General features: G+C 37.7%; 1 protein-coding gene across 4 annotated transcripts in view; it reads left to right on the top strand.

Moving 5' to 3' along the window:
• The window catches only part of LRBA (LPS responsive beige-like anchor protein), a 764,390-nt gene that overhangs the window by 308,822 nt on the left and 434,762 nt on the right, over nt 1–20,806 (top strand). For all 4 annotated transcript variants that reach the window (XM_036089189.2, XM_078069304.1, XM_036089190.2 and 1 more), the window contains one exon: nt 19,914–20,022. In XM_036089189.2, coding sequence (XP_035945082.2) covers nt 19,914–20,022 — 109 coding nt within the window. The remainder of the gene's footprint in view (nt 1–19,913; nt 20,023–20,806) is intronic.

Raw genomic sequence — 20,806 nt, 5'->3', positions numbered from 1 at the left:
TGCTATGGTTGATTAAAAAAGAATAATTAAATGATGTGCTTTCTCAATCAGCTGTGGTCTGACAGTGAAAATAAAGGAATAGCAATCAAATAGAATTTTTCTGATACTGTGTAAACAAATATATACTATATATATATGTAAAATAAACATTAGATGTAAGATTTATGAAAATAAGTCTTTGTGGAATAGAATTGCAGAATATTACTTAGAGGGAAAAAGGATTGAATTGTATCTTATGGAAATTGAGATTTTGGATGTAAAGAAAGGACAAAATAATAGGTTTGGGGGTGGTTTTGGCATTCATTTTCTATCATTTGTTTAGTACCTATTTATTGATTGTATCCTATGTGCCAGACACTCTTGTGGAGTCTGAAGATAAAGCTGTGAACAAGATTCAACTGTCATGGAGGAGAGGATAAATAATAAACAAGTTAGTGAACAAATAATTCAGATAGTAATAAATGCTTAGAGGAAAACAAAGCAGGATTATGTTATGAGAGTGAAGAGGGGAAAGTTTATAGGGAGGCCAATATATTGAGTGTTTAGAGAAGATTTGTGAAGTGACACTTGATTTGAATGAAGAAAAGTAGCCAGTCGTTTGAGATTTAGGTCACAATATTTTAAGGTGAGGAAATAGCAAAACAAAGGCCTTGAGGAGGGAATGATGTTTGTTTATTATTGAAACAAAAGGCTGGAGTGTCTCGAAAAAAAGGAGTAAGACGGGGGTTTAGAAATGTTAGAAGTGTTGAGGTTTCAGATCACATTTAGGGCCCTGTAAGCTAGTCTAAGAAATTTGGATTTAATCTTACTTAGTAAGATTGCAGAGGGGCACCTGGGTAGCTCAGTTGGTTAAGTGTCTGCCTTCGGCTCAGGTCATGATCCCAGGGTCCTGGGATCGAGCCCCACATCAGGCTCCCTCTCAGCGGGAAGCCTGCTTCTCCCTCTCCCACTCCCCTGCTTGTGTTCCCTCTCTCGCTGTGTCTCTCTCTGTCAAATAAATAAATAAAATCTTTTTTTTTTTAAAAAAAGAATATATTGCAGAGTTTTAAGGAGAGGAGTGGCATAATATGACTTTTTGTTTTTGGTTTTGTTTTTTGATGGTGACATTTAAAAGTGTTTTCTAATTTTAATTTATTTTTAACGTAGATTAAAGTGTACGGTACAATGGCATTAAGTATATTCATGTTGTTCTGCAACTGTCTCTACCATCCATCTCCAGAACTCATTTTATCTTGCAGAATTGAAACTCTACACCCATTAAGTAACTTCCCCATTCCTCCCTCCCCACCAGCCCCTGGAAAACACCATTGTACTTTCAGTCTCCATGAATTTGACTACTCTAGGTACCTTGTATAAGTGGAATCATACAGCATTTTTCCTTTGGTGTCTGGCTTTATTTACTTAGCATAATGTCTTCAAGATTCATCCATGTTGTGGCACATGTCAGAATTTTCTTTTATTTCATTGTATGCATATACCACATTTTCTTATTCATCCATTGGTGGACACTGGGTTGCTTCTACCTTTTGGTTTTTGTGAGTAATGCTGCTAGACTCTGCTTTCAGTTCTTGTGACTCTAAACCCAGAAGTGGAATTGCTGGATCGCATGATCCATATATGATCATATTTTAATTTTTTTTTTTTAAAGATTTTATTTATTTATTTGACAGAGAGAGACAGCAAGAGAGAGAACACAAGCAGGGGGAGTGGGAGAGAGAGAAGCAGGCTTCCCACGGAGCAGGGAGCCCGATGCGGGGCTCGATCCCAGGACCCCGGGATCATGACCTGAGCTGAAGGCAGACGCTTAACGACTGAGCCACCCAGGCGCTCCCTATATTTTAATTTTTTTGAGGAATTGCCATATTGCTTACCTTAGTCGGGGCACAATTTCACATTCCCACCAACAGTGCATGAGAGTTTCAAATTCTCCATGTCCTTTCTAACATTTTTTTAATCCTAGTGCTTATTTAAGTGGACTTAGGTGCTATTTATTGAAGTGGAAAAAAGTGAGGTAGAGATAGGGAAAGAGGTTTTATTGAGAATGGGTAGGTAGAATCAAGAGTTCCATTTTGGAAATGTTAAATTTGAAATGCCCATTGGGTATTCATGTGAAGATTTCAGTTGGACAGTTGGTTATATGAGTTGGTTATATGAGTTAGAGATACAGGAATCAGCCTGTAGGTGAGATTGAAGGGTCACAGGATGGATGAGATAATTTGGATAGAGGAAAGGGCACAGAACTGAGCTCTGGGACACAACAAAATTTAGAGGTAGTACAGAGAAGGAGACAGGAAGAAGTGAAGAAGCAGCTAGTAAGTAGGAGGAAAACCAGGAAACTGCTATATCATGTTGAAGAAGATAGAAGAAAATGTTTTAAGAACCTTAAGGGACTTATCACATTACCTTACTATTTGCATGTAGTCCTACCTTCCTATGTGAGATGGTAAACTCCTTGTGGACAGTTTTATGCATCTCTGTGTTCCTCACATTTAATAGCCTAGAATTGCCTGGCATCAGTGAGTATGCAAAGAATTTATTTTCCCAACAAACACTGCTGGAAACCATCTATGCCCTGGGGATATAAGGATAAATTATATAGGGTTGGTGGAATCTGGAATGTAAGATAATTGAAATGGTTTTATACAGAATGATACGATGTAATAAGTACCACAACAGAGGCATGCACACCTTGGTAGAGGATTAGTTCTGTGGAGGGAAAACAGATGTAGGAGCAGGAAAGGTTTTATGTAGTTGACTTTTGAGTTTTGCTTTGAAGGATTAGTAAGATAGGCAAGATGGAATAAGAAATGAGGTCATTCCTGGCTGGGAGAATAGTAGGAACAGATGCAAAAAGGTGTAAAATACAGGGTGTAATGTTTGAGAAAGCAGTCTTAGAGTATAAAGGAGTAGCAGAAGGGAGCCTGGTTTCTAAGCCATGCAAAGATGTTAGCTCTCTCTTGTAGATCATGGGAAGGTAGTTAAAACTAAAAAGTGTACTGTGATGATCAGGTTTTCATTTTGGAAAAATAACTTTGGTGAAACATTGGCTAGAATAATAAGACTAATGGAAAGAAGTTTGGTGGCTACTGTAATAATTGCAGCCATGATGTTGAGTGCCTGAGGGGCATTAGAAAGTGTTACAGAGACAAACAGCTTTTTTTTTTTTTTTTTTTAAAGATTTTAGTTATTTGTTTGAGAGAGAGAGCACAGCAGGGGGAGCTGTAGGCAGGGGGAGAAGCTCCCTTGCTGAGCAGGGAGCCTGATGTGGGGTGAGCCAAAGGCAGACGCTTAACTGACTGAGCTACCCAGGTGCCCCTCCATCGGTGGTTTTTTTTTTTTTTTTTTGCTAAATTTTGAGGAGTACATAATCATTTTTGCTTCTACTGAACTATGATAGCATATGTGTTCCTATGTAGTAATTATTTTATTATCTCTTGCTGCCTAACAAATTATCACAAACATTGCAGTTTATTATTTATTTATTTAGAAGTATTTATTTGAGAGAGAGCAATGGTATGGGGTGGGGTGGGGGAGGGGCAGAGGGAGAGGGAGAAAGAAACTCAAATGGACTCCTTGCTGAACACAGGACTCCATCTCACCGCTGTGAGATCACGACCCAGAGATCACAACCTGAGCTAGAACCAAGAGTCAGACACTTAACTGACTGCGCCATCCAGGTGCCCCTGAAGTTTAAACCAACATATATTTCCTGTCTTATAATTTTTGTGTGTCAGGTGTTTGGGTACAGCTCAACTGGAGTTCCCCACATCGTAAAGGTGTTGGCCAAGCTGTGTTCCTCTCTGGAACTTGGATTCCTCTTCTAAGCTCACATTGTTTTTGACATAATTTTGTTTCTTTCACTTGTAAGACTGAGGTCCCCATTTTCTTGCTTACTGTCACAAGCATCCAGTCTTAGCTCCTAAAGGCTGCCTGTAGCACTTTGTCATATGGTCCTCTCATAACATGGTAGCTTACTTTTTCAAGGATGGCTGGAGAATTTCTCTGGTCTGCTAAAGCAGAGCATTCTAATGTAACATGTCACAGGAATGACTATCCCTTTACCTTTGCTGTGTAAAGTAACCTGTTTAAGGAATGACTATCCCATCATCTTTGCTATTTTCTGTTTCCTAGAAGCATGTCCCAGATTTTTGCCCAGATTAAATTCAGTAGGATGGGATAGAAGACCTTGACTCGTTGGAAGTTACCTTGGAATTTGTCTATCATACATTTATAATAGAGTTTAAAGCTGGAAAGAAACAGAGTGTTCTCTTCTCCCCGACTAAAATATAAGAAAAACTTGTCTCCAGTGCTAAGCCTAGTCTTTATAGCATAGTAGACGTTGCAGAGATATTTGATAGTGATTCAAAAGACAGAGGGAATTATGTACAAACATGTTAAAAGGTCAGAAGACATGTTCAGTTATAGTGTAGATGAAATGATTAAGGCTTGATTTTTAGGACATCAGCTATGAAATACAGAGCATAAATTAAACCTGGAAATACTACAGAGAAAAACTGACAGTGTTTGCTGATTGATTAGGAGCCTGTAGGAAGGTGGTAGGGAAGAGGGAGGAGATGAGAATAACTTTGAGGTTGCTTGGTTAGGGACTGGGAGGATGGTGTGTCCTTGACTAATCAATTCAATTAATGTTTGAGTGCTGTGAGGCAATATATTTATGTTAATTCATGATGTGGTTTTTGGTCTCTAGAGAGAAACTAAGAAGCACAAACCAGTATTTCACGTTTATACTCATGAAAGCCCTTGCTTTCTCTATCTGTAGAGTCGTAGGAAGTTATTCATTAGCTGATTTTAAATAATTTTTTTTTTTTTAAGTTTTTTTTTTTTTTTTTTTTTTAAGATTTTATTTATTTATTTGAGACAGAGAGAATGAGAGAGAGAGAGAGAGCACATGAGAGGGGGGAGGGTCAGAGGGAGAAGCAGGCTCCCTGCCGAGCAGGGAGCCCGATGCGGGACTCGATCCAGGGACTCCAGGATCATGACCTGAGCCGAAGGCAGTCGCTTAACCAACTGAGCCACCCAGGCGCCCTCATTAGCTGATTTTAAACTTGCACTAGGGATTGTTTTTTATCTGTAATGTCTGAATGTGTACTGTTTAATAGCATTTGAAAAATACCCTAATGATCTTACCCCAAAATCTTAAGACAATGCATTAACTTCTAAAGTGGCTGGGTTACAGTTTTGGGATAATGGATAGGGTCTGACAGATTTGGAATCAAATTATAAATAGTGTATATGAACTTAATAGAGATATGGAGGGTCGCCCTGGTGGCTCAGTTCTTGGTTTTGGCTTAGGTCATGATCTCACGGTCGTGAGATCGAGCCCTGAGTCAGGCTCTGTGGTAGTCATGGAGTCTACTTAAGATTCTCTCTCTCCCTCTCCTTCTGCCTCTCTCCCCACTCATGAACATGGGCTCTCTTTCTCTCACAACAAAACAAAGCAACAACCAAATAGAGATGTGAAAGAAGTGGTAGAAGAGCAGAAAGCCATTTTATTTTCTTTAAAGATCTTCGCTTTTTCTTTTAATTATTCCTTATCGTAAAACTTAAAAGAATAGAGAAATACGAGGAAAGCATACAGCCCTACTTTCTAGAGCAGAGCCTGGCATACTGTTTTGGAAAGGGCCAGATAGTAAATATTTTAGACTTTGAAGGACATATAGCCTGTCACTGCTACTCAACTTGTTGCAGTTATGATGTTAGAATAGCTGTAGATAATAAACAAATGGGCATGGCTTTGTTCCAGTAAAACTTTATTAACGAAAACGACTGCCAGGCCAGATTTGGCCCACAGGCCCTATTTTGCTGACCTCATTCTAGGTGATGGCAGTTTGGTGTATTTTCTTTCGTACTTTCCCCAAACTCCTATTGTGCATAATATTCTTTTAATTTTCCTTTCTCACTTAACAATATATTGTAGTAATCCTTTTGTTGTCAACTCAGAAGAATCTATCTCATTATAGGTTTGCATATTTTTGTTCTTTTAGTTTTTCACTTTTATAAACTGTTTTAGTGAAATTCCTTGTACACATAGATGTATTTCTGTACTTGTGGGAACATGTTCATATGGTAACTTAGGAGGAGTGTAATGATTGCTTTGTATCAAAGTCTATGCATATTTTATTGACATTTTGATTAAAATATTGCTACGAACACAAGTACCCCATGAAATGAGAATGGGTTCCTGTTACCGGTTTATAGACATGCTGTTGTTGATAACTGTTGTTGGGTCTAACTTTTGTAGGTAGGCATTGTCTAGTTGCAGTTTAGTCACTTAGGCTATTAAATTAAAAAAAATAATCCTAATCCTGCCCAACCTTTCTTTCCAATTCCTTTTAAAGAAAGAAGTTTAGAAGGCCTATGCATAGCAAACTTGTTCCAGAAGATTGCATTTATATGAAATGAATCATTTTGTTAGTATTAATTGAAGGTAAATGGTGTTGTGGAAGTATTCATCAAAATGGGACAATTGTTCATATATCCAAGGTATTTTTCTGGGAAATTTAGAACTCTGTTTTCATTATTAAAGTTCCATATGAGTCATTACATGGAGAGGTCTTAAGTAGCACCAAAGGTAAACCATCTCTTAAACTCTTGCCTTCTAATACCATAAAGGAGTTAAAAAAAATCTTTTTATACAAGATGATTCATACAGTATATATTCTTTTGTACTTTTGCCCAACATTGTTAGTGAAATTAATTTTGTTATGTATAACATTAGTTGGGTCTTTTGGTACTGCTTAGTATTTTATTATATGAATATTCTACTATTTTAAAAAATCCATTTTTTACTCTTAGTGGGCATTTGAGTAGTTGCTAGTCTTGGCTATTATAAGTAAAGTTGCTATAAACCCTTTTTTCACATATTTTGTGGATTATGAGAGTCCCTTTTGCTTCTTATCCTTGCCAAAATTTGACAGTACCCTTTTTTTTTTTTTTTTAAATATAGTAATTCTGGTGGGATGTAGTATAGCTTATGGTTTTATTTGTATTTCCCTGGTGACCAGTAATCTTGAACATCTTTTCATGGGTTTATTTGTCTTTTGGAAATCTTTTGTGAAGTGCTTACTCGTGTATTTTGCTCATTTTTAAAAATTATGATTATTGTCTTTATTTGTAAGAATTTCTTATATATTTAAGATGTAAGTTCCTTGTTGACTGTAAGTATTCCGAATGTATTCTCCCTTCTGAAAGTTTGGCTTTTAATTCTCTTCATGGTGGCTTTCATAAGCACAGATCTTTAATTTTAAAGAAGCTCAGTTTATCAATATTTTTCATTATGTTGTATTTTGTGTTTTTTTCAAGAAATCTTTAAGTCATTAAAGATACTATTGTATGTGATCTTATGAAAGCTTCCAGAAGTGTTTAGGTCTTGTCTATGATCCATTTGGAATTGATTTGTTTGTTATGGTTTGAGATAGAAGTCAAGGTTAATTTTGTTCATATGACTGATTGATCCAGGACCAGTTATTGAAAAATCCCAGCTTCTTCCTCCTTATTGGAAAAGTACCTTTATCTTAAATCTGGTGAGCATATATGTGTGAATCTGTTTCTGGATGTTCTCTTCTGATTCATTGGTCTGTTCATCTGTGTTTGCCCCAGTACTACACTGTCTTGATTAATATATCATTATAATAAGTCCTAATATTTGGTGGTACTGGTCCTCTGTGAAGATTATGATTGTTGTTATGCCTCCTCTTTCCTCCTCCTCTTTAAGAATGTCTCAGCTATTCTTTGTTCTTTACATTTTCATATAACTGTTAGAATAAACTTGTCAAATTCCATAGAGAGACCTGCTAGAATTTTGAATGGGATTTGTTATAGCTATACATCACTTTGTGGAGAATTGATTGAACCTGTCACTTTCACTTTCATGAACATGGTATGATCCTTCTTTATTTTCTTTAAGTGTTCTTTAACTTCTCTCAGCATTCTTTTTGTTTATATATAGAATTCTAGACATTTGGTTAGTTCCTACATATTTTGATGATCTTTAATGCTTTTCAAATGAGTACTTAAAATTATTTCCACTTTTTGGGTAACTATTAAGTGGAGTGTAGTAGATTTTTCTATATTTTGCTATCACTTGTAGTGATTTAGGTCACTTCAATCTAGTGATCTTTCTAAATTCAATTATTAATTTTAATTGTTTACATATTCTTTTGGATTTTATTAGTTTTTTGAAAGAACCAGTTTTTTGTTTATTGATTTTCTAAAGTGCATTTTTATTTCATAATTAATTAATTTCTACTCTTTTTATTTTCAGTATATTGAGTTTTCTGTGATCTATTTCTCATTTCTTCAGTTGAGTACTTAGGTAATTTATTTTCAGAGTTTCTTCTTTCTTTATTCAGTGTATAAATTTCTCTCCAAGCATAGATTTAGCAGAATCCCACGTTTTAATTTGTTGTTTTCATAATCTTTTAGTTCAAAGCGTTTTCTAATTTCCATTATCATGTTTCTTTTCTTATGGAGAGGTGTATTCACAATTTTCAAATATTGGTGGGCACAAGTGTTATTTATTTATTTATTTATTTTTCAAGTGTTTTGGGGTTTTTATTTCATAAGAGATTGATAAGAAGATTCACATGGTTCACCAAGATTGTGCTAACTCGTATTTCTACCATAGCTGATCTTTTGTAAATTCTTTTTTTAAAAATTTTTTATTGTTATGTTAATCACCATACATTACATCATTAGTTTTTGGTGTAGTGTTCCATGCTTCACTGTTTGTGCATAACACCCAGTGCTCCATGCAGAATGTGCCCTCTTTAATACCCATCACCAGGCTAATGCATCCCCCCACCTCCCTCCCCTCTAGAACCCTCAGTTTGTTTTTCAGAGTCCATTGTCTCTCATGGTTCATCTCCCCCTCTGACTTCCCCCTCTTCATTCTTTCCCTCCTGCTAGCTTCTTCTTCTTTTTTTTTTTTTTCTTAACATATATTGCATTATTTGTTTCAGAGGTACAGATCTGTGATTCAACAGTCTTGCACAATTCACATCACTCACCAAAGCACATACCCTCCCCAATGTCTATCACCCAGCCACCCCATCCCTCCCCGCCCACCACTCCAGCAACCCTCAGTTTGTTCCCCGAGATTAAGAATTCCTCATATCAGTGAGGTCGTATGATACATGTCTTTCTCTGATTGACTTATTTCACTCAGCATAATACCCTCCAGTTCCATCCACGTCATTGCAAATGGGCAAGATCTCATTCCTTTGGATGGCTGCATAATATTCCATTGTATATATATACCACATCTTCTTTATCCATCATCCGTCGATGGACATCTTGCCTCTTTCCACAGTTTGACTATTGTGGACATTGCTGCTATAAACATCGGGGTGCACATACCCCTTCGGGTCCCTACATTTGTATCTTTGGGGTAAATACCCAGTAGTGCAATTGCTGGATCGTATGGTAGCTCTATTTTCAACTTTTTGAGGAACCTCCATACTGTTTTCCAGAGTGGCTGCACCAGCTTGCATTCCCACCAAGAGTGTAGGAGGGTTCCCCTTTCTCTGCATCCCCGCCAACATCTGTCTTTTCCTGACTTGTTAATTTTAGCCATTCTGATTGGTGTGAGGTGGTATCTCATTGAGGTTTTGATTTGGATTTCCCTGATGCCAAGCGATGTTGAGCACTTTTTCATGAGTCTGTTGGCCATTTGGATGTCTTCTTTGGAAAAATGTCTGTTCATGTCTTCTGCCCATTTCTTGATTGGATCATTTGTTCTTTGGGTGTTGAGTTTGATAAGTTCTTTATAGATTTTGGATACTAGCCCTTTATCTGATATGTCATTTGGAAATATCTTCTCCCATTCTGTTGGTTGTCTTTTGGTTTTGTTGACTGTTTCCTTTGCTGTGAAAAGCTTTTTATCTTGATGAAGTCCCAATAGTTCATTTTTGCCCTTGCTTCCCTTGCCTTTGGGGATGTTTCTAGGAAGAAGTTGCTGTGGTTGAGGTCGAAGAGGTTGCTGTCTGTGTTCTCCTTTAGGATTTTGATGGACTCCTGTCTCACATTTAGGTCTTTCAACCATTTTGAGTCTATTTTTATGTGTGCTATGTAAGGAAATGGTCCAGTTTCATTCTTCGGCATGTGGCTGTCCAATTTTCCCAACACCATTTGTTGAAGAGAGTGTCTTTTTTCCATTGGACATTCTTTCCTGCTTTGTCGAAGATTAGTTGACCACAGAGTTGAGGGTCCATTTCTGGGATATCTATTCTGTTCCATTGATCTATGTGTCTGTTTTTCTGCCAGTACCATACTGTCTGGATGATGACAGCTTTGTAATAGAGCTGGAAGTCTGGAATTGTGATGCCGCCAGCTTTGCTTTTCTTTTTCAACATTCCTCTGGCTATTCGGGGTCTTTTCTGGTTCCATACAAATTTTAGGATTATTTGTTCCATTTCTTTGAAAAAGTTGATGGTATTTTGATAGGGATTGCATTGAATGTGTAGATTGCTCTAGGTAGCATTGACATCTTCATAATATTTGTTCTTCCAATCCATGAGCATGGAGCATTTTTCCATTTCTTTGTGTCTTCCTTAATTTCTTTCATGAGTATTTTATAGTTTTCTGCGTACAGATCCTTTGCCTCTTTGGATAGATTTATTCCTAGGTATCTTACGGTTTTGGGTGCAGTTGTAAATGGGATCGACTCCTTAATTTCTCTTTCTTCTGTCTTGTTGTTGGTGTATAGGAATGCCACTGATTTCTGTGCATTGATTTTATATCCTGCCACTTTACTGAATTCCTGTATGAGTTCTAGCAGTTTTGGGGTGGAGTCTTTTGGGTTTTCCACATAAAGTATCATATCATCTGCAAAGAGTGAGAGTTTGACTTCTTCTTTGCCGATTTGGATGCCTTTTATTTCTTTTTGTTGTCTGATTGCTGTGGCTAGGACTTCTAGTACTATGTTGAATAGTAGTGGTGATAGTGGACATCCCTGCCGTGTTCCTGACCTTAGGGGGAAAGCTCTCAGTTTTTCCCCGTTGAGAATGATATTCGCTGTGGGTTTTTCATAGATGGCTTTTATGATATTGAGGTATGTACCCTCTATGCCTATAGTCTGAAGAGTTTTGATCAGGAAAGGATGCTGTACTTTGTCCAGTGCTTTTTCTGCATCTATTGAGAGGATCCTATGGTTCTTATTCTTTCTTTTCTTAATGTATTGTATCACATTGATTGATTTACGGATGTTGAACCAACCTTGCAGCCCAGGGATAAATCCCACTTGGTCGTGGTGAATAATCCTTTTAATGTACTGTTGGATCCTATTGGCTAGTATTTTGGTGAGAATTTTTGCATCCATGTTCATCAAGGTATTGGTCTGTAATTCTCCTTTTTGATGGGGTCTTTGTCTGGTTTTGGGATCAAGGTAATGGTGGCCTCATAAAACGAGTTTGGAAGTTTTCCTTCCATTTCTATTTTTTGGAACAGTTTCAGAAGGATAGGTATTAATTCTTCTTGAAATGTTTGGTAGAATTCCCTGGGAAGCCATCTGGCCCAGGGCTTTTGTTTGGTGGGAGATTTTTGATGACTTCTTCAATTTCCTTAGTGGTTATAGGTCTGTTCAGGTTTTCTGTTTCTTCCTGGTTCAGTTTTGGTAGTTGATACATCTCTAGGAATGCATCCATTTCTTCCAGGTTATCTAATTTGCTGGCATATAGTTGCTCATAATATGTTCTTATAATTGTTTGTATTTCTTTGGTGTTGGTTGTGATCTGTCCTCTTTCATTCATGATTTTGTTGATTTGGGTCCTTTCTCTTTTCTTTTTGATAAGTCTGGCCAGGGGTTTATCAATCTTGTTAATTCTTTCAAAGAACCAGCTCCTAGTTTCGTTGATCTGTTCTACTGTTCTTTTGGTGTCTATTTCATTGATTTCTGCCCTGATCTTTATTATTTCTCTTCTCCTGCTGGGTTTAGGCTTTATTTGTTGTTCTTTCTCCAGCTCCTTTAGGCGTAGGGTTAGGTTGTGTCTTTGAGACCTTTCTTGTTTCTTGAGAAAGGCTTGTAATTGCTATATACTTTCCTCTTAGGATTGCCTTTGGTGCATCTCAAAGATTTTGAACAGTTGTGTTTTCATTTTCATTGGTTTCCATGAATTTTTTTAATTCTTCTTTACTTTCCTGATTGACCCAGTCATTTTTTAGTAGGATGCTCTTTAGCCTCCATGTATTTGAGTTCCTTCCGACTTTCCTCTTGTGATTGAGTTCTAGTTTCAAAGCATTGTGGTCTGAAAATATGCAGGGGATGATCCCAATCTTTTGAGACCTGATTTGTGACCTAGCATGTGATCTCTTCTGGAGAATGTTCCATGGGCACTAGAGAAGAATGTGTATTCCGTTGCTTTGGGATCGAATGTTCTGAATATGTCTGTGAAGTCCATTTGGTCCAGTGTGTCATTTAAAGTCTTTATTTCCTTGTTGATCTTTTGCTTAGATGATCTGTCCATTTCAGTGAGGGGGGTGTTAAAGTCCCTCACTATTATTGTATTGTTGTCAATGTGTTTCTTTGCTTTTGTTATTAATTGGCTTATATAATTGGCTGCTCCCATGTTAGGGGCATAGATATTTACAATTGTTAGATCTTCTTGTTGGATAGACCCTTTAAGTAGGATATAGTGTCCTTCCTCATCTCTTATTACAGTCTTTGGTTTAAAGTCTAATTTGTCTGATACAAGGATTGCCACTCCAGCTTTCTTTTGGTGTCCATTAGCATGGTAAATGGTTCCCCCCCCCCACTTTCAATCTGGGGGTGTCTTTGGGTCTAAAATGAGTCTCTTGCAGACAGCATATCGATGGGTCTTGTTTTTTAATCCAATCTGATAGCCTGTGTCTTTTGATTGGGGCATTTAGCCCATTTCCATTCAGGGTAACTATTGAAAGATATGAATTTAGTGCCACTGTATTGCCTGTCAGGTGACTGTTACTGTATATTGTCTGTGTTCCTTTCTGGTCTATGTTACTTTTAGGCTCTCTCTTTGCTTAGAGGACCCCTTTCAATATTTCTTGTAGGGCTGGTTTCGTGTTTGCAAATTCCTTTAGTTTTTGTTTGTCCTGGAAGATTTTTATCTCTCTTTCTATTTTCAGTGACAGCCTAGCTGGATATAGTATTCTTGGCTGCATATTTTTCTTGTTTAGTGCTCTGAATATATCATGCCAGTCCTTTCTGGCCTGCCAGGTCTCTGTGGATAGGTCTGTTGCCAATCTAATGTTTCTACCATTGTAGGTTACAGATCTCTTGTCCTGAGCTGCTTTCAGGATTTTCTCTTTGTCTCTGAGACTCGTAAGTTTTACTATTAGATGCTGGGGTGTTGTCCTATTTTTATTGATTTTGAGGGGGTTTCTCTGTGCCTCCTGGATTTTGATGTGTGTTTCCTTCCTCAAATTAGGGATGTTCTCTGCCATAATTTGCTCCAATATACCTTCTGCCCCTCTCTCTCTTTCTTCTTCTGGGATCCCAGTTATTCTCATGTTGTTTCGTCTTATGGTATCGCTTATCTCTCGAATTCTGCCCTCATAATCCAGTAGTTGTTTATCTCTCTTTTTCTCAGCTTCTTTGTTTTCCATCATTTGCTCTTCTATATCATTGATTCTCTCTTCTGCCCCATTTATCCTAGCAGTTAGTGCCCCCATTTTTGATTGCACCTCTTTAATAGCCTTTTTGATTTCGACTTGGTTAGATTTTAGTTCTTTTATTTCTCCAGAAAGCATTTCTCTAATAACTTCCATGCTTTTTTCAAGCCCAGCTAGTATCTTTAAAATCATGATTCTGAGCTGTAGTTCCGACATCGTACTAATGTCTGTATTGAGTAGGTCCCTGGCATTCGGTACTACCTCTTGTTCTTTTTGTTGAGGTGATTTTTTCCATCTTGTCATTTTGTCCAGAGGAGAATAGATGAATGAGAGAACAAAATGCTAACAGGGTAACACCGTCCCCAGAAAATATACTCTAAACAAATCAGAAAAGACCTGAAGCCAGGGGAAAAGAAAGGGAAAGAAAGAAAAAAAAAAAAGAAAAAGATAAAAACAAACAAAAACAGAACAAAACAAAACAAAAAAAACAGAATATGATCAAATATGATCAGGCTGGTGCATAGATCAGTGCCACACACTAGATTTTGGGTGTATTTTCGTCTGTTAGAAGAAAGTGTCTCCCAAAATTTTAAAGAAAGAAAAACTTATATATGTACAAAAATAAGGGTTGATACGATGAAAGGATGGAATATGACTGTAAAGATGTAAAGTATAAAAAATTTTTTAAAAGGAATTGATAAGAAGTTGTTTGAAAAAAGAAAGAAGAGGATTTAAAAAAAAAAGAGAAAAAAAAAAGTGAGAGAATGTGTTCAGGCAGGAGACTAGAACCAAAGCCATACACTAGAGATTTAGAGTATATTTTGATCTGTTAGAAGAAACTGTATCTCAAAATTTTAAAGAGGTAACTTATATATATATATATGCCAAAAATAAGGGTAACTGTTATGAAGGGATAGAATATGACTCTAAAAATGAGAAATAAAAATGTTTTTTAAAAAGGATTGATAAGATGTTGGTTGAAAAAGGGAAAAAGAAAAATTCAAAAAAAAAAAAAGTTAAAAAAAAAATTGAAAGACTAAAGGATCATGGTAAAAAAGCCATGGATTCTATGTGCTGTATTCCCCGAGCTCTGGAGTTTTGCCGTTCTCATTGATCCGTAAACTTGGTCTTGGCTGGCTGTTCTCGCTGATCTTCTGGGGGAAGGGCCTGTTGCTGTGGTTCCCAAATGTCTTTGCCGGAGTCGGAATTGCCCCACCCTTGCCTGGTCCCGGCTAAGTAATCCGCTGGGGTTTGCTCTCGGGAGCTTTTGTTCCCTGCAAGCTTTCCGTGCAGCTTTGGAGGATGAGAGTGATAACGGCGGCCTCCCAGTCTCTGACCAGAGGAGCCGAGAACTCGAGGCCCCACTCCTCAGTGAGCCCCCAGAGAAAAGCAGTCAGTCACTCTTGTCTCCCCGGTCTCCGGCCGCACTCTGTGCTCACCCGGCCTGTGACCGAGCATTTCTATCCCTGGCACCCGACTCTGTGTGGAGTCTCCAAACCCAGCAGATCCCTGCGGTGCGCTCCTGTGCTGCTCCCACTGGGGGAGGAAGAGGATTCTCCCTGGACCTGCCGCTTGTTGGGTCCCTGCTGGAGGAGCAGTGGCCCGACTGTGCCCGGGATCACGGTTTATGGCAACCCCGAGCTGACAGCCCGTGCCTTGGCTCCGCCTCTGCAGCCGGCTTCCCTGCTCCGATACGTGGGAGCTCTGCTGCACTCAGGCACCCCCAGTCTCTCTGTGACCCCGAGGTCCTGAGACCACACTGTCCCATGAGGTTTCCACCCCCCGCTTAGCCACTGGAGCGACGTCCCTCAGTGGAGCAGACTTTTAAAAGTTCCGATTTTGTGCTCCGCTGCTCTATCATTTGCCAGAAGCAGCCGGGGGCGGCCCCCTCCCCCGCCACCTACCCTCCCGAATATCGCCTTGGATTCACTTCTCCGCACGTCCTACCTTCCAGAAAGTGGTCGCTTTTCTGTTCAGAGAATTTTTGCTGTTCTTTTCTTCGATCTCCTGTTGAGTTTGTAGGTGTTCAGAATGGTTTGATCCCTATCCAGCTGAATTCCTGGGACCAGATGAAATCCAGGTCTCCTACTCCTCCGCCATCTTGCTCCTGATCGGGCACAAGTGTTAATACTGTGTCAACAATATTACCAAAATCTGGCCTTAAAGAAACATCCATTTATTATCTCATAGTCTCTGTTGGTTAGGATTCGGGGCATGGCTTATCTGGCCCCTCTCCTTCAGGTTCTCTTATAAGGCTGTAGGTAAGGTGTTTGTGGGTCATTTGATGTTTGACTGAGGAAGTATTTGCTTCCAATTTCATCTGGTTGTTGGCAGGATTTAATTTTTTGTGAGTTGTTGGGATTGAGTCTCAGTTCCTTCCTGGTGGTTGTCTGAAGGCTGTACTCTGCTTCTTGCCACGTGGACTTCTCTATAGGGCAGCTCATAACATGCCAGGTTTCTTTAGCTAAGCCATCAGGGTTGAGATTGAATAGAGGGAGACTGCTAGTAAGATGGAAGTTTGAATCTTATTTAATGTAATGATGGAAATGATATTTCTTCAATTTTGGCATGTTTTATTGCTTAGAGGCATGCCATAGCTCCTATCCACAATTTCAGGGAGACGATTACATAAGGCTGAGGATACCAGAAATTTGGAAAATTGGAGGCCATCCTAGAGTTTCTTTGTGCAGAATGTTTTGGTTTTTTTTTCTAGTTTAGTTCTGTTGTGTCAGAGAATGTACTGAGTATGATTTCTTCCTTTGAAATTTATTATAGATTTCTTTTTGACCCCACATTTTGCCTGTTTTGTATATGATCCATGTTTTCATGATAAGCATATTTATTTTTCACTTAGTGGGTGAAATGTGATATATGTGTCCATTTCATCAGGTTTGTAATCACACTGTTAAAATATGCTATAGCTTTATATCTTCTACACCTAGTTGTAAGTCATATTCTTAGGGACATAAAAATGTAGAGTCTCAAAATTCTGAATTTGTATCTTTCTGACTCATTCACCTTATCATTCGAAGTATTTATTTCTTTATCTCTAATTTTGTTTCTTAAAGCCAACTTTTTCTTACATTAATAAAGGTACATTAGTCTTCTTTCACTATTTTTTAAATTGTTTACCTTTTTGAAAAATGACTTTCAACATTTATGCAACCTCATATTGAAACTGTGTTACGTTTAAACAGCACATACTTAAAAAAAAAAAAAATGTACCTGATGGTAATTGTATCATTAAATTTGTTTGCTTTCTATATATTCCTGATGTATTTAGGTTAAAACTTAACTACTTCTTATCTGTGTCCTTTTTAGTTCCATGTTTTGTATGTTTCTTTTTTTTTCTTTCATTTAAGCTAAATGATTTTTGTTATTCAGTTGTTTTTTTTTTCTATTGGTGTATTGGTTATACATTATTTTAGATACCTTTTGTGGTTGCCTCGGGATTGAAACATGAATATTAGGGTTGATAACATCTTAAATAAATTGGTTCTTTCACCAGTTCATGGACGTGAAAGAACATTACAACACTAATTTCTTTTAATTTCTTTTGCTTTGATTGCTATTATATATTTTAACATTATGATATTTTTGAGTTTTAGAAGTCATTATTATAATTGTTACAAACATCCAGTATTCTTTTAGATTACCCATGTTGACTTTTTCTTTTATTTTCTACCTCCTTGTGTTAAATCAATCTGATACTATTTTACTTGTCTGAAAAACTTCCCTTTTTAAAAAAAATAATTTGAGAGAGAGTGAGAGAGAGAGAGATCATGAGCAGGAGGGAGGAGTAGAGGGAGAGGCAGACTCCCCGCTGATCAGGGAGCCCAATGCGGGGCTTGATCCCAGGACCGTGGGATCATGACCTGAGCCGAAGCAGGTGCTTAACCGACTGAGCCACCCAGGCGCCCCTGAAAAACTCCCTTTAATGTGGTTTGTCTATTGACAATTTCTCTGTTTTGTTTGTCATTAAATGTGCTTATTTTGCTTTTGCCTAAGACGAAAAATTTTTCCTCTATCCTCTTATTTTCTTTCTTTGGGGGCCAGTGCATCAAATCGACAAAAGAGAGACTGGCAAGAGAAAAGACATTTTTTTAAAATTCATGCATGTTTGGGGTGGCCTGGGTGGCTCAGTCGTTAAGCATCTGCCTTCGGCTCAGGTCATGATCTCAGGGTCTTGGGATCGAGCCCTGTATCGGGCTCTCTGCTCAGAAGGGAGGCTACTTCTCCCTCTCCCACTCCCCCTGCTTGTGTTCCCTCTCTCGCTGTCTCTCTGTCAAATGAATAAATAAAATCTTAAAAAATAAAATAAAATTGATGGATGTTTAAGAGAATTCATAGAAAAATGTGACTCAAGAAAGAGGTTAAATTTTGAGGCTTTATACCATCTTAATAGGTGAGGGCACTTAGGGGAAAACAAATGACTTTAAGGAAAGATAAATGAACCCTTAGGAGAATATATGGGAGATAAGATAATTTTGTGACAGTGTCCCTTTAGACAATTTCCTATCCAGGTGCTGACTTCTAAGTCTCTAGGTAATAGGAGTCATTCTTTCCTGGTTGTGAAACTTCAGTGGAGAGGACTTGCAACAGATGAATTGTTTTGGGAGACTGTGCTTCTAGGCAGTTGAGGGAGTTTAGAAAAAAGACTCTTCACAGTGGTATATTTTGGTTACTTTCACTTTTATCTTTAAAAGGTGTTTTGGGGGCATAGAATTCTTAATTAGCTGCTCTTTTTGTTTAGCACTTGATAGGGGTCATTGCATTCTTACATGGCTTCCATCAGTCTTATTCTTGCTCTTTTGAAGGCATGTAAGTGCCCTTACCTCTTCCACTTTCTCCCTCCCTCTGGCTAAGATTTTTTTCCTTTGACAGTTTTGTTATGACATGACTAGGTGTGGTATTCTTTGATCCTGCTTGGAGTTTGTAGCACTTCAACGTATGGCTCAATGGCTTTTTCCCTCAATTTTCAAAAAATATTTCCCATTATCTCTTCAATTATTGCTCTTTTTGAATTATTTGTCTTTTTTCCTTACTCTTGATACACTCCTGTTAGACCTTTTTACCATGTTCCGTATGTCTGTTATTTATTTGGTCAGGTTTTCATCATTTTTCTTAACCATGGTTCTGTTTAGTTGTCATTGACCTATTCTTCAGTTAAGTTCTTCTTTATGAGTTTAATAAGCTGGTAAATCTATTATTAATTTCATATTTGTTTTGTTCAGTGGTTTAACAGTTTCCAATCTCTACTGGAATTCTTTTTCTTAGAATCTGTTGTCCTGAACCATAACTACATTTATTTCAATGTTCAGATATGAAACTTTACTATCTCAATTGTCTGAGTTGTCTTCTATTTGGTTTTCATTCTTTTATTGTTGTTTCTTTTTATTCCTGTTAATTGGTGATTGACTGTTGGAAATTATATTTAAAATTACAGGGGTAAATGTAAGTCTCTAGGTGATGAGATCTTCCTCTAGGGATTTCCTTTTGATTTCTGATTACCAGTTAGTCTAGGTGCTGATTATGTTAATTTAGGACTGAGGTGATTCAAGGCTGGAGTTTTTTTAAATCTTTGTGAGAGTTTGCTCTGTTTCCAGTTTGCCTGGAATATAGTTCTCCTGTGTTGGTATGTCTATTTCTTTACTCCTTACCTTGTGAGATTTTGAAATTTTTGTTTAGCTTTTTGGCTCCCTCATAATTTAAGTGAAGATCACTATAATGTTGTTTGAGAGTCTGTTTTAGTGTCTTTGAGGACTGGTCTATACTCTTTCCTAGGGTATAGTTGGGTTCCTTTTGTAAGCCTGGGTAATCTAGGATCCCTCCACCTCGACAGCTTATAACATTCAATTTTTGTCTCCCTAGCTCTGTAAAACTCTCTCTGTTTAGCTTCTGTATTTCCACCTGTGAAAAGTAAATGGTTCAATGAAAAAAGTCATGCTGAATGTCATCTGTGTGCTTTCTTCTCTAGGATCTTGGCTCCTTAAATCGTGGCTGCCTTGTAAACTCTCCAGTACCTTAAAAAAGATTAAAACACAAATTTAATCCAGCAGTTTTAGTTGTTTTCCTTGGATAGCTAGTTGGATAAAAGCTAATCTGCTGTTGCCAGGAGGATAATTTTTTGCTATTATATCCTTTAATTATTTAGTGTGACATAATGGCACTTCATTGGGTATGATGACAGGAGAGTAAACATCCTTTCCTGCCCCAAATAACAAGATACATTGGCTTTGAGCATTGATTAATTATATATATTGTGTGTGTGTACATTTATTTATTTGACAGTATTCATCTCTTTATAGGTTGCTTAGCCAAACAATGAAGGATCATCTAGTAAGAGTAGCAAATGAAGCTGAATTTATCCTGAGCAGGCAACGAGCAGAGGATATTCACAGACATGCAGAATTTGAGGTAGGTTAAACATGTGGTAGGTGTGAGGAAATTGCCATTTTTAATGGTAATTGTGGGAAACTGCATAGGTAAAATGGTCTCAGCAAACATATATCATCAAAAAATTAAATATGAATTTTTGAGAGTCATGGGGGATTCTGGGACGATAGTACAGGTCTCTGTAGCCCTCTCTTCTCAACTCCATTTTATCTACAAGTTGCTCATGGCAGCTTCTGTGTTTGGTTGACCTGATCTTAACCATGTAAGTGGGTTTGACTCTGGTAGTTTTGCTATAATGTGAGTTAGTGAAGGACTTCTGCCCTCTCTGGGAAAGGCAGAGCTAATCAACCAGAAATGACAACCAAGCAGAAATGAAAATTGCTTTGTAGAGACAAGATCTTACAGGTTCTAAGGAGAAGCTGAAACACAGAGGTATGAAGTTTCTTTTCCTTTGAGGTATGAGACCATGCTAATATTTGTAGCTGAGGAAATGAGGGAGCACACAGCTTTCTTTTTGAGTCCTCACAGGGGGAACAAGTGACAGACCCATCATGGGACCACTGCTTATCTTGGCAGTTGTGTATGAACATGTGTAACGAATATGAATTCAGAGGAAATTAATGGTGCTGTGGGTATATAAATTATCAATATTCACAACTGAAGTGAAGTAGAAAATTTGACAAGAACATTTGCTAAGAATTAGAAAAAAAAAAAAAGTACCATCTGGGTTCTTTAGAAAATGTTAAAAGGAGATAATTCAAATGTTGCTGATATTCTTCCAGTGCATTAAAAAAGATGCACTCCC

The sequence above is a fragment of the Halichoerus grypus genome, chromosome 3, assembly GCF_964656455.1.
Source record: "Halichoerus grypus chromosome 3, mHalGry1.hap1.1, whole genome shotgun sequence".
NCBI classification, from domain to species: domain Eukaryota; kingdom Metazoa; phylum Chordata; class Mammalia; order Carnivora; family Phocidae; genus Halichoerus; species Halichoerus grypus.
Note: the sequence above shows the minus strand (reverse complement) of the source record. Positions and strands in the feature narration are given on the sequence as shown.